At 40.4% G+C, this 13,243-nt stretch overlaps 1 protein-coding gene across 7 annotated transcripts in view; it reads left to right on the forward strand.

Annotated features, from left to right (window-relative positions):
- The first annotated feature begins 5,843 nt into the window (after window positions 1-5,843).
- The window catches only part of LOC119893815 (NACHT, LRR and PYD domains-containing protein 12-like), a 636,326-nt gene continuing 628,926 nt past the window's right edge, over window positions 5,844-13,243 (forward strand). For 3 of the 7 annotated variants that reach the window (XM_038706284.1, XM_038706202.1, XM_038706601.1), the window contains exons 1-5: window positions 6,039-6,188; window positions 6,509-6,628; window positions 8,425-8,660; window positions 8,838-10,683; window positions 12,322-12,495. In XM_038706284.1, coding sequence (XP_038562212.1) covers window positions 6,070-6,188; window positions 6,509-6,628; window positions 8,425-8,660; window positions 8,838-10,683; window positions 12,322-12,495 — 2,495 coding nt within the window. In that variant the 5' untranslated portion in view covers window positions 6,039-6,069. Of the gene's footprint in view, window positions 5,859-6,038; window positions 6,189-6,508; window positions 6,629-8,424; window positions 8,661-8,837; window positions 10,684-12,321; window positions 12,496-13,243 lie in introns of those variants that run through there. The other 4 variants (XM_038706684.1, XM_038706365.1, XM_038706534.1 and 1 more) reach the window with 4 other exon arrangements.

Genomic DNA, 13,243 nt, shown 5'->3' on the forward strand with positions numbered 1-13,243 from the left:
CTATTAGTAAATGTCTATAGATCTGTCTCACTCTTACCTCTGCCTTGGCTAACCTCGTCCTTTCTCCCAGTACTGTTTCCTTCCCAGATTATTTCCCACACTTTTTTGAACCTGTTATCTTGTCTCCTCTACCTGCAGCTGTCGGTGTGCAGCGTTCTCTGTGAGCATCTCCCTCTTATTTTCTCCTAGCAGCCAGACTTGGCAGCAGCTGTAGCTACAGCAGGTCAGTCATAGTGAGCCAGTCCCAAACACGGTCAGCAATCTTTACATCTTGTCATGGTCACATATTTGTTTCATCAGCTAATATATCTCCTATGTTTGTTATAATATCTCTAGTCACAGATCACCTCCAGTAGTATCAGCAGCAGCAGCAACAGCAACCCCTCAACAGCAGCTGTCCACCGTGTTTTAAAGCTAGATCTGGGTATTCCCTGTGTTTCTTTTTCAAAACTGAGTCACAGCATTTGTTTATGTGTCGATACAGAAGCATCTGTATATGCATATAATCAAGGATTACATAACAATATATTATATTTCTGTATCGATATTTTGAGAACAGCCCTATTTAAATCCTTGTTCCATGTGCGCCTTTTATGCTTTGAGCACCTGCCCTTCCAAAGGTCTCTGCACGCCCTGCTGTCCAGTGTGTAATATTTAGGAGGATCTACATAATTATGTTTTCAGTGGTGCATAAAGATTGTTATGTTTTTAATACCTTAAAATTTGGCATTTCTATCTAGTACATACACCACGGGTCCTTTTGTGTGTGTGTGTGTGTGTGTGTGTGTGTGTGTGTGTTAGGGAGAGAGAGTTGTATAGTCCTGTCTCATAGTAAATCTCAGACAGCACAGTTTTGGTGTCTGACGAACCTTCAAATTAATGCATCTGTTATTCAAACCAAAATATGTTGGACATTTAACTTTCATTGATGGACTAACTGATCAAATATAACTGATATAACTGATCAAACTGATTTATCTAAATGATCTATATAGCATTAGTAAAGCTTTCCCTATTATAGAGTGGTCCCTATTCTTTTATGTCTGATACCAAGTTTGAAGAGAGGCAAGAGAGGCATCCCATCAGGAATCACATGCTGGCTTTGGCTCACAGTCCTCCTGTTGAAAGATCTGTCTGATAGTTTCTCAGGGTTTAACCCTGGACTGTGTGGGATAGGGGCCTGGAAAAATGAGCAAACAATCCTACAGCTGTCATTCAGATAAATTCTTTATTGTTATGTCAATACTACACAGTGATGAGGTATTTACCTCTCAAAACACAACATAAAAAAACACAATAATAAATCATGTGTTTTGTTTTGGTTATCTTTCATGATAGAAATGAAATGAAGACCTTTCAGATGGGTTACACATCATTACCCAGCAGGTTCACTGGGCAATGTTTGACACTTAACTGTTACATTTCTGTAGGCCTAAAGTCTCTTTTTTTTTTTATGAAAAAAAAATGTAAATACAAAATAACATTAGTTGGTTGATTAGCTGATACAGTGTAAGTATACAGTTGATGTATTCAACAAGGATATATTAATATTTTTCTTATTGTAAGGGAGAGCAGGGTATGTTTCACACATGAAAGAAGGAAGTCTTGGGCAGATATTTTGAGTTCATTTCCTCTTCATCTCTTATCTAATCACAGAGTTGTTGACAGTTGAATACAGAGTGTGCACTTGTGACAATTTGCTTCATTGGCAGGTAAGTTGTCACACTGGATCATCACAAACTAAAAATAAATGTCACATGTGACGACTTGCCCCAAACTGACATGTGCGATAATGTTGGCTAAAAAATAAGGTTAATTCAAAACACCACTTTAAGCTAAAATATCAAAAGACACATTGCTGTCTCCTGTAGTTTGTGCAATATTTTAATTTTTAACATTCATACCTAACATAGTTATATTGCATAAAATGTAAAGTGCAAATGTTCTACTTTTGAAGCGGAAAATAAGAAAATTGTGCTCACCTCAGATTAGATTGACCTTGACCACATGTGAACAGGAAGTCGACTAAAGAATTATTTGATTTGGATTTTTGATATAGAGCCTCTAGTGTTGGAGTTGTGAACAGTGTGACAATTTACCCGACAGATTATAAATTATACATAAAGTGCAGGAGAAAATACCCTTCAGAGACCTTATCTGTGCCCGATTAAATTCTCCTAGAGCAGGAACATGATGCCATCTGAACTCTGATTTATCTGGAACTGACATATTTTATACCATCAGACCAGCCAGACTGCATAGAGACTGAAGGTGTGGCAGCAGAGTTATACTGCATGTTTTAAAAGTAATACAAAGCCTTTAGTGTCTACAGACGGAGCTCTGTGAAGTCCGAAAAATGTCCTTCAGTGATGTCACTTGAGTCAGCATCAGCATCATCATTATGGCTGAAGTATACAATGAAAGTCTGTTGGTGTGGAGTTCAGTTCAGAAGTGAGCTCACCAGACCTCTGTAGTGTGCTGCTCATCTCGGCTGTAGGCTACAGGGTCCAAGCAACATTAGCCATTAGACACCCCAATCTCCCAACCAACTGTTGGCAGCCCAGTTACAGTTTGGGTAACGTAAGCACCATGTTTTGACAAGGAGGTGTTGTGAATTATTTTGGAGCATTATAGCCTAAATTGTTATCATTTATTACTAGAGCAATGGTGGTCTACATTGTCATCGTTTAAAGTGTTATTTTATAGTGTAAAGTTAGGATCACAGTGTTAAAACTCTACAGCTCTGAGTGTGTGTGCTCCTTTCTGTATCTAACTGCCCAGGCACATGTGTGTGTGTGAGCAAGTTCGTGTGCTTTGGGAGAAAAGGGAGGGAGCACAGTGAGGCAGCATCAAAAATACCTTGCAAAGGAAAATATAGAAGCAGATTTTGTATTACAAAACATACATCAATATAGTCCATCACAGTAAGAATGTCCTGTTTCTAGCACAGAGCACAAACAACACCAGTTTATTCCATAAAAGTCAGGTTATGGAAGAAATGGCATGATCAAGCAGAGTGCATGCAAAAGACACAGAGAGGAGGAGCAGGCAGTCAGGGACTTTCCCACTAAATGCTTAGGCACGTGAAAATCTTGGACTTTCCCAGATTCAGGTGCAGTAGGAAAGAGAGCCAAGAAACAGAGCTATAAAAGGAGGTCCAAAAGGAGGTGAAAGTCAGTCGTTACATGGTTTTCATGTTGACTCGGGTCTAACAGAATGGGACTCTATTTTGCACCGATCTCTGACAAACTCCGGTGGAACTTTTGTATTCTAATTGTTGTCTGTTTTTGTTGATAATAAAAATGTTGGTAAAAGTTCAAGCTTTCTTATCTGGCCCAAGTCTTGAATTTTTACACGACATTAGAAGCAGAATGTGAAATGAAAAAGACAAAATCTGTGGTTCTGCTGCCTCGACAACTGTCCATCATGAGTATGAAAGTGTTACAGGAGTGTGATGATAAATCTGTGGTGAGTTCATTTAATGGTTAACTAAGTGGTTATTTCTGTCACCACGGCGAGGAAAGTCACCTTACCTTGATGAAGAAATCTTTTTACAGAAATCTTGATGTCATCTCAAACCAAAGTTATTTTTGTGCCTAAACAAAACAAAATCTTTATCATCGTTGTCACATTATAAAACAGATTTATTTTCCTACCTTTATTTGTAATTTTCATCATGTTCAGAAATCAGACTCAGAAGCAGACATGTGATGAATAAGAAAACTAATGTTATTTGGTGAATGTCACCGAAACGCGGTATTAAACGGACCCCTGGGCTTAAGACCGTAGCTGCAGCCTGTGCCTGATCTCTGCGTTGGCTCACACACACACACACATACAGAAAATAAGATGAACTAATTTGTCACAGTTGTTGATGAGACTGCTTCTAGGACAGACACTGTTACAGCTGAGTCACAACAGCTTACATAATATAATAATAAACTAGAGCACTTTTCAAAAACTATGTTACAAAGTGCTTTAACAATTGCAAAGACAATAATACACATGGTGTATGGTGGTGCCATGGTGTCTCTCTCTAATGAGTGAATTTAGGGGTGAGGGGAGGGAAGGCACACTTTTGCCCAGCAGGTTCATCGGGCCATGGTCAACACTACACTGTTACATTTCTACAGGCCTCAAGTCTTAAATAATTTTGATTTACAAAATAACATTAGTTGGTTGATCAGTTGATACAGTGTATGTACACAGCTGATGTATTAAACAAGGATATATTAATATTCATCTCAATGTAAGGAGGGCAGGATATGTTGTCACGCTATTCACACATGAAAGAAAGAAGTCTTGGGCAGATATTTTGAGTTCATTTCCTCTTCATGTCTTATCTAATCACAGAGTTGTTGACAGTTGAATAGAGAGTGTGCACTTGTGACAATTTGCCTCATTGGCTGGTAAGTTTTCACACTGGATAATCAGAAAATAAAAATAAATGTCACATGTGATGACTTTCCCCAAATTCAACTTGCCCCCAACTGACATGTGCGCTAATGGCTAAATATTAAGGCTAACTCAAAATAGCACTTTAAGCTAAAGTATCAAAAGACACGTTACTGTCTCCTTTAGTTTGTGCAATATTAAAATTTACCAAAATGAGGTATTAAAGGGGCATTAAAGGGGAGGTATTAAAACAACATTTTCAGTTCAGACAGAGTTTGGCAGGTTTGGGGACGATAGACATCTTGGATATGGTGCCTTTCTGAAAAACAAACTTTGTTGATTTAGTAGCAACAAAATAAACATTATATAAAAACAGCACATCAATCTCACTCACTCTTCGTCAACTGCTAATTCTGTGTACAGGGCTGCAGAGGGGCTGGAGCCATCCCATCGAGCGAAAGGCAGGATACACGCCGGACATGTCGCCAGTCCATCGCAAGACTAACACACAGACAAACAACCACTCACACTAAACAGCAATTTAGAATCACTAATTAACCTAGCCTGTATGTCTTTGGACGATGGGAGGAAGCCGGAGCACCCCTGGAGACAACACAGACATGGGGAGAACATGCAAACTCCACACAGAAAAGCCTGGGATGACCAAAGTTCAAACCTAAGACCTTCTTGCTGTGAGGCACCGGTGCTAACCACTGCACCACCATGACGTCTGCACATGATTCTATTATTTAAAATATTAAGCAGGTTCTCCCCTACCAACAATCTGCTCAGTTAATGCTTAATATGCAGAGTAATACTAATGATTGAACACTGCCTATTGTCGCCAAGTGCTTTCTCAAGAAATAATAACATTGTCCATACAATTGAAATAAATATGCTCAAAGATGCCCAGCCCACAAGACACATCTTAGATTACATTACGAGTTAAAACAAAACAAAAGCACACAGTACTGCATCCATATGTGTCAAACACTGTATGTCATCAAACATAAAAAAATAAACACACTTCTAATAAACCAGACAACAGAAAATATTAGTTATCACGCTCATTAATTGATATCCAACACACATTAATTCAAAACTTTGAAACAAACCTTTGTCAAGCTAAAAGCAACAATGGATATTGAAATATAATAAAATAATCAAACAAAAGCTCCAGAAAAAGCTGTTAAGTGGATTTTAAGTTATTCACTCTCAAAGAATCAGTAGTATTATCCACAAAAATGTTTCTGTAAAGACCACTTAGTTTAAAACACTGTAGTGCTTATTTCCATCATTTAAACTTCATTTAAGTTGCAACATTTTGACCAAAACACATTTTAATTCCCTCCCTGTTCTCAATCCAGGTGAGAACAGGGAGGGAACCTGAAGCTGAAAGAGTCAGTTCAGACTCCATTTTGAATCGACAGAGCACAAGGAGGAAAACTGAAGGCTGAGGCAGGGTGAGTGTTAATCCAACACTTTTATTATTTTACTGTCAAAGTCAGTTTTCTCCCTGTGGACTGTCTGTGTGTATGCATGTGTTACTTCCTGTTCTCTCAGTCTTGTCTGTGTCAACAAACTTGTTCTTCTTGATTCTTGTGATCTGAGCTCACACTCAGTGTCACTGTTTTACCTCTCAGATTGACTGAAGTCCAGAAGAGGAGTGTTTGTATGGAGGAAGAGGAGGACAGAGCAGAGTCTGCAGGATCCAGCTGTCTGTCTATGAAGAGTGTCCGGTCCAAAGCTGATCCTCTATTATTCAGTAATGAACAAGGACCCTCAGACACAAAGTAAGAGAACTTCTACTAACCCATTTATATGTGTCATTAAACCTTACCTCTGTTGATGTGATGGTTTCTGGTGTTTTGTTTGTATGTTAACATTTCTAGCAAAATGTAATTGCTAACTAAAATTATTTTGTGACACAGAGAAATCATTAGTGCTATCTTCCTCTTAGTGTCTGTGACAGCTGTCAGTCACAGCTTACTTTTAAACCTCCTAATTATGGACAGCAGCAACAGTTTGTGTGTTTATAGCTTCCTATATGGCTTCATCGGAGAATTTATCAAGGATTCATGTGATATGAATTAAAACATCTTGGTGTTTGCAGAGTTCAGTCCGACAGACAGAGAGCAGAGTCTGCAGTATCCAGCTGTCTGTCTATGAAGAGTGACCAATCCAAACTTGATCCTCCACTCTTAAGTAACAAACCTGGACCCTCATACACAAAGTAAGGCACTGTTTTTACTCTAAACTGACCTAAACTGGAGATGATGCATTGAGGATGAAGACAAGATGTTAAAAGATATTCATGATGCAGAACTATTAGTGCAGATACTGTTTCAAACTATGACAACATGGCAACGACATGCAGTTCACTGACACCATAAAACAACCGGCTCCCAGCAAAACACCAACAACAATAAAGGTTTATGTGCTGAAGCCCATCAGACCAAACGGGTTCAGATGATGTCGACTAAGAACAAAGTGAGCATTAGTAAAGCTGGAGAGACACAGAGAAAGTCACCTTAGCTTGCAGGCTAACGCCGAGCAGTTGTTAATGTTATCCAGTGCAAAGTTATATCGCTTTCCACATTACTTCACCAACTAACGCGACCCATGTTACTGTCCTGTGTACCACTGTTGATTTATCCTGCAAGAAAGGATGTAATGGTAAAAAGCAAATGTGGAGCGATTGGTTTACTAACGCTAGCCTATAGTGATGCAGCCAGGAGCAGCCAGCTAACGCTACAGTAGCTCGGACCTGCCGCTGTTTGCTTCGTAACGTTCAGTTTAGCTTTAGTGCCTTTTACCGATACTCAGGTACACAGCTTCTCCACCTCTCGGTCGTTGTAAATAACATGGCCCACATAATATACAACCCAGAGGAAGAGCCATGCACTAACACTACAGTAAAGTTACTTACTGCGGTCTTATTGTTATAAAGAGTGACACAATCTCATTATAATATTCAGTATAGCTCACTACCCGTTTCATTATCATCCAATACATTTAGCTGTGCAGACATTGCTGAGCCTCCGGTGAAACATAGTAAAGACAGTTACTGAAATGCAGTCACTGTAACTTTATCATGTAATGACCATGAATAAGTTCAACATCAAGCTGATAAAAATATTACTGTAACGTTGCAGTAGGGATTTACCAGAGTTTCCAGTATATTGTGTGAAGCTGTCTCCTTGTCTGTCTATAGCCGCTGTCACACTGCTGTTTTTTCCAGGAGGATTGTGCCGATATGTGGCTTGCTGCACTGAATGAAGTAAAATTACGTTGAAGTAACAGAGCCTGAACATGTCTGAGTGAAAAGCCACAGCCTGCATGTTGGTGTTCCTGCGTTTATTGCAGGATTTCTGTATGAAAGCAGTTGTGTTTCGGATTATGCTCGCTCATGAGTTCAAGCGAGCACGCGTACGAGCACACGCCTGGTAGCAATCTTAAAACCGCACCGCTGGTGGCTGCTGGAAACTACATAATGCACCTTTAATAGCTGACAGTAGAGAGTGACAGGAAAGATTACGGGAATGACTTACAAGAAAGGAAACTGCCTGGACGTAGACCTGTGACGCCACCGTTACATGCTTTGTGTCTGAGACTGTTGGTCTACCACAATTATTTAGACCATTTCTAACCTCAGTTCAAACTGACACAAGCTGAGCTTACCAGAGTGACTGTAAAACAGTGAAGGACATAATCAGTTCCCTTTACTTGGAGAGTTTTACTGTGAAGGAGCTGCAGGAAGTGTTGCGTTTGTATTAATAACAAACTACAGGCAGAGCATTAAATGTTTATTAAGACATTCAAAAAGCAGTTAATTAGAGTTTCTGAAAGCTGAAATAAAAGGAACAATCATCTTCATTACAGACTGAAAGCTGAATTTAAACAGAAAAGTAACGACACTTTTTACTTTTCTCTGTGACCATTTGAGCTTCTACACAGTGTCGGACAAATCTGGATATTTTTCAACAATAAGAAACTAATCATTTTAGTTCTAATGAAATGTCTTCACAGAGAGAGGAAGAGGAGTCCTGTTTCTGTGGAGGAGCAGCCGTCCTGCTGTGCTTTGTGTCAGGAAGTCCTGAAGGATCCAGTCTCTACCAGCTGTGGACACTGGTTCTGCAGACAGTGCATCACCTCATACCGGGACCAGTCTGCTTCACCAGGAGACTCCTTCTGTCCCCAGTGTGGAGAAAGATCCAGAACAAGAGCTGGACTGCAGACAGCCAGTCAGAGCAGCTCTGTACAAAGTAAGACTGCACATCTGTCTGCTGATGTCATCATGTCTGAAAACAGGACTTTCTGTTTAATTACAGGGACATGTGTTTTTTGTTTTATTATCAAAATATCATAAATTCAAATACATTTTTATTTATCTGCATTCTTGCTCTCTGTTTAGTCACAGAAAATGTTTTCTTCTCTTTCAGCAGACAGTGGTCTGCAGCAGGTTTTAGATGAACATAAGATCAGTCTTAGGCGGAGATGTGAACGTGTGACTGAAGGAAGTGATGAAACAGGAAGTGGAACCCTCCTCAACAGGATCTACACTGAGCTCTACATCACAGAGGGACAGAGTGAAGAGGTTAATACCCAACATGAGGTGAGGCAGCTTGAGACAGCTTCCAAGATGGAGACCCTCCATGAAACTCCAATCAAGTGCCACGACATCTTTAAAGCCTTAGCTGACCAACAGAGACCCATCAGAGTGGTTCTGACGAACGGCGTCGCTGGTGTTGGAAAAACCTTCTCAGTGCAGAAGTTCACTCTGGACTGGGCAGAGGGCTTGGAAAACCAAGATATCAGTCTGCTGATTCTGCTCTCATTCAGGGAGCTGAACTTGATCAAAGATGAGCAGCACAGTCTCCTCACGGTGCTCCATGTTTTCCATCCAACATTACAGAAGGTCCCAGCAGAGAAGCTCGCTGTCTGGAAACTGTTGTTCATCTTTGACGGCCTGGATGAAAGCAGACTTTCATTGGATTTCCACAACAGTGAGGTTGTGTCTGATGTCACACAGAAGTCATCAGTCAACCTGCTGCTGACAAACCTCATCAAGGGGAATCTGCTTCCCTCGGCTCTGGTCTGGATAACTTCCCGACCTGCAGCAGCCAATCAGATCCCTCCTTCATGTGTTGACAGGGTAACAGAAGTACGAGGCTTCACTGACGCCCAGAAGGAGGAGTACTTCAGGAGGAGAGTCAGTGATGAAGAGCTGTCCAGCAGAATGATCTCACACATCAAGACCTCCAGGAGCCTCCACATCATGTGTCTAATCCCAGTCTTCTGCTGGATCACTGCTACAGTTCTGGAGCACATGTTGACTACAGACCAGAGAGGAGAGCTGCCCAAGACCCTGACTGACCTGTACTCACACTTCCTGCTGGTTCAGACAAAGAGGAAGAAGCAGAAGTATGATGAGGGACATGAGACGAGTCCACAGGAGCTGATGGAGGCTGACAAGAAGGTTCTTCTGAAGCTGGGGAGGCTGGCGTTTGAACATCTGGAGAAAGGAAACATCATGTTCTACCAAGAAGACCTGGAGCAGTGTGGTCTTGATGTCACAGAGGTCTCGGTGTACTCGGGAGTTTGTACAGAGATCTTCAAAAGAGAGAGTGTGATCTTCCAGAAAACAGTCTACTGCTTTGTTCATCTGAGCGTTCAGGAGTTTCTGGCTGCAGTCTACATGTTCCACTGTTACACCAGCAGCAACACAGAGGTACTGGAGGACTTCCTACAAGACTACAAATACAGAAAATCAAAAGTAGAGTCTTTTCTAAAGAAGATTTCTAGGCATTTTGTAAACAATGATAGCCTGGTTGCCGTCCTTAAGAGAGCTATGGAGAAATCTCTTGACAGTAAAAACGGCCACCTGGACCTGTTTGTTCGCTTCCTTCATGGCCTTGCTCTGGAGTCCAACCAGAGACTTTTAGGAGGCCTGTTGGGTCAAACCAACAGCAGTACAAAAATCATCAAGAGAGCCATCAACAACCTGAAGAAGATGAACAATGATAAAACCTCTCCTGACAGAAGCATCAACATCTTCCACTGTCTGATAGAGATGAACGACCACTCAGTACATCAGGAGATCCAAGAGTTCCTGAAGTCAGAGAACATATCAGAGAAGAAACTCTCTGAGATCCACTGCTCAGCTCTGGCCTACATGCTGCAGATGTCAGAGGAGGTTCTGGATGAGTTGGACCTGATGAAGTACAACACATCAGTGCAGGGACGTCAGAGACTGATTCCAGCTGTGAGGAACTGCAGAAAGGCTCGGTAAGTCCAGCTGTGATTATCATTATAAAGTAAAGCAAAGCTGATGCCATCAGTATTACAATAAAGATACACACTTTACACGCATGCACAATATAAAACATCCCCACTATTAAAGTTTCCTAACTAGTATTAAACCTGTGTATTGAAGTAACTCTGCATGTGTTAAAAATAAAAATGTGTTTGTGTTTATCTATCAAGTAAGTGAATATAGTCGCTTTTCTCATCTTCTAACTTTCTTTCTTTTGATGATGGAGGCTTGATACAAATCCAGCAGAAAAACTTGATTACTCAAGAGTTTGTGCTGAAAATGTTTTTACAGTCAAGATTTATTTATTTATTTTTAATTATTGTTATACACAGACAAACAGACATGTTACATCTCTGATCTGTGAACGTTACTTGAAGTTTTTTTCATTATAACTTTCATGCAATTATTGCTATTCTATTGTTTTTGTTTCTGAGCTCTTTCATATAAAGGACTATTCTGCCCATTTAAAAAATGTATATGTAATTTTTGCTTGATTTGAGAAGATGTGAGGGGAGGCAATGCTCCCTCTCCATCCTTGTTAAATAAAAAGTGTGACATTACATTGTTTAGTTCAGTAACAAGGAATGTCTTTTCATATGTTTTGGTACATTAGAAATTTGTTTGTGTTAGGTTTTGGTTGTAGTTGGACCCTTGAGCGGACACAGAACACACCAGAACTTACACAGACACAGGAGAGACAAAAAACTGCCTTGTGCCACAGTGCTGGCTGTGACAGTTGGATTTATAGACAATGAGGAAACTCTCTCTCTCTGTCCCTATATCAGTTTTCAAATACAAAAACATTCAGACAATGCGTTTGTTTTCTGCCACAATTCACAACATTCTCAACAGTGACACTAAAGGAAAGATATGCAGAGAAAATAGCAGTATAGTATATGATGCCCACTAGAGTGTGATCACATTTGTGTTTTCATTGAATTTGCAGCAACAGTCTTTGTGTATTTAGCAGCATGTTTCCTCAGACAGCAGCTCGGACGGCCTCCAGGTTCTTTCTGCCAGTAAAGTAGTAAGTTCACTTCAGTCAAGGGAACTTATCAACGCCAAGCTCAGAGAAGAAATTAAATTGTTATTCATCTGAACTCCACTTGAAAAACAAACAATTACCCATCCATTCATCCATCCATCCATCCATCCATCGTCAACCACTTATCCTACGTACAGGGTCGCAGGGGGGCTGCAGCCTATCCCAGCTGACATTGGGCGACACCCTGGACAGATCACCAGTCCATTGCAGGGCACAATTATCCATAAAATGTTAATAATATTATGCATGTATATATATATATATATATATATATATATATATATATAGTGCAGTTACAACCTGCAGTGATTTTACAGCTCATCAAACATCACATTCAAATAAAGTTTAATGAACACAATTCACAGTAACCTGTTAATTTCAATATGACATGATATGACATTACAGTCATTTGACACTTTTGCCTAAAGCACAAATTTGTGTTTTACAAACCTTGTGATCAATTGCTGACCAGCTGAGCTACAGCTGATCACGTTAATGTGCTTTCTTATGTCAGAAAGTGTCAGATTTTATTATACTTAAAGTTTTATTTTCTCTACCATAACAGACTTTCAGGCTGTCAACTCTCAGAGACTTACTGGGAAGTCGTGACCTCAGCCCTGAAGTCCAACCCCTCCCACCTGAGAGAGCTGGACCTGACTGGAAACAAGCTGCGGGATTCAGGAGTGAAGCTGCTCTCTGATGGACTGGAGAGTCCACACTGTAGACTGGAGACTCTGAGGTCAGTCCATGTATTTTATAGGGTTGGGCGGTGTCTACAAAATTGGCATGTCTCCTTTGAAAGAATAAAACTTGGACCCTGGACCTGTGGTAGAAACTGACATAAATTACAAAAATCCTGGGAAATTGACTACCAGGAGACAATAGGACGTTTGCAGGCACTCAAATTGCAATACACTGGAGTGTTTATTCACGTTTCACCCATCAGTTGCTGACGAACCAGTCAGAAAGGCATTTTGCCAAAATGTCCAGCGCCAATGGGTCAGCTAGAAGACACATTCTGCATTTTGTGCGTTCTGCCTGGCTTTTTCTAAAAAGACTGAGACAAATCTCTTCATTGACGGATGTAACAATTGGAGGCATATACTTCAGAGGCTAAACGAGCATGAAAAAATTGTTACTCATATGGACTGTGTAAAGGCATACTTTTCATGGGCACATCAGAAAGACATAAAAAAGTTGCTAGATTCAAATCAAATGTCAGCCTGTTGAGAACAAGTGCAAAAGAGGTGACAACTTCTAGACCGGGTGGTAAACAAAACTGATCACCTGAGAGGTCAAGCGTGCACTCAAATATATCTGAAACTGCATGCTCATTAGCTAAAAAGTCGGTCGATGACAGGAACTTTCACGAATTACTTCTGCTACTAAATATGACAGTTGTTTTACAGTGGCATGTACAGGAGTGCAGTGAGAAAAGATAGGCAGGACAGGGAAGATGTTCATTTGTGACAATAATGTCTAAAACA

This window comes from Micropterus salmoides, unplaced genomic scaffold, assembly GCF_014851395.1.
Source record: "Micropterus salmoides isolate LMB-PRFRI ecotype aquatic unplaced genomic scaffold, ASM1485139v1 Ms_hic_scaffold_1, whole genome shotgun sequence".
Taxonomy (NCBI): Eukaryota; Metazoa; Chordata; class Actinopteri; order Centrarchiformes; family Centrarchidae; genus Micropterus; species Micropterus salmoides.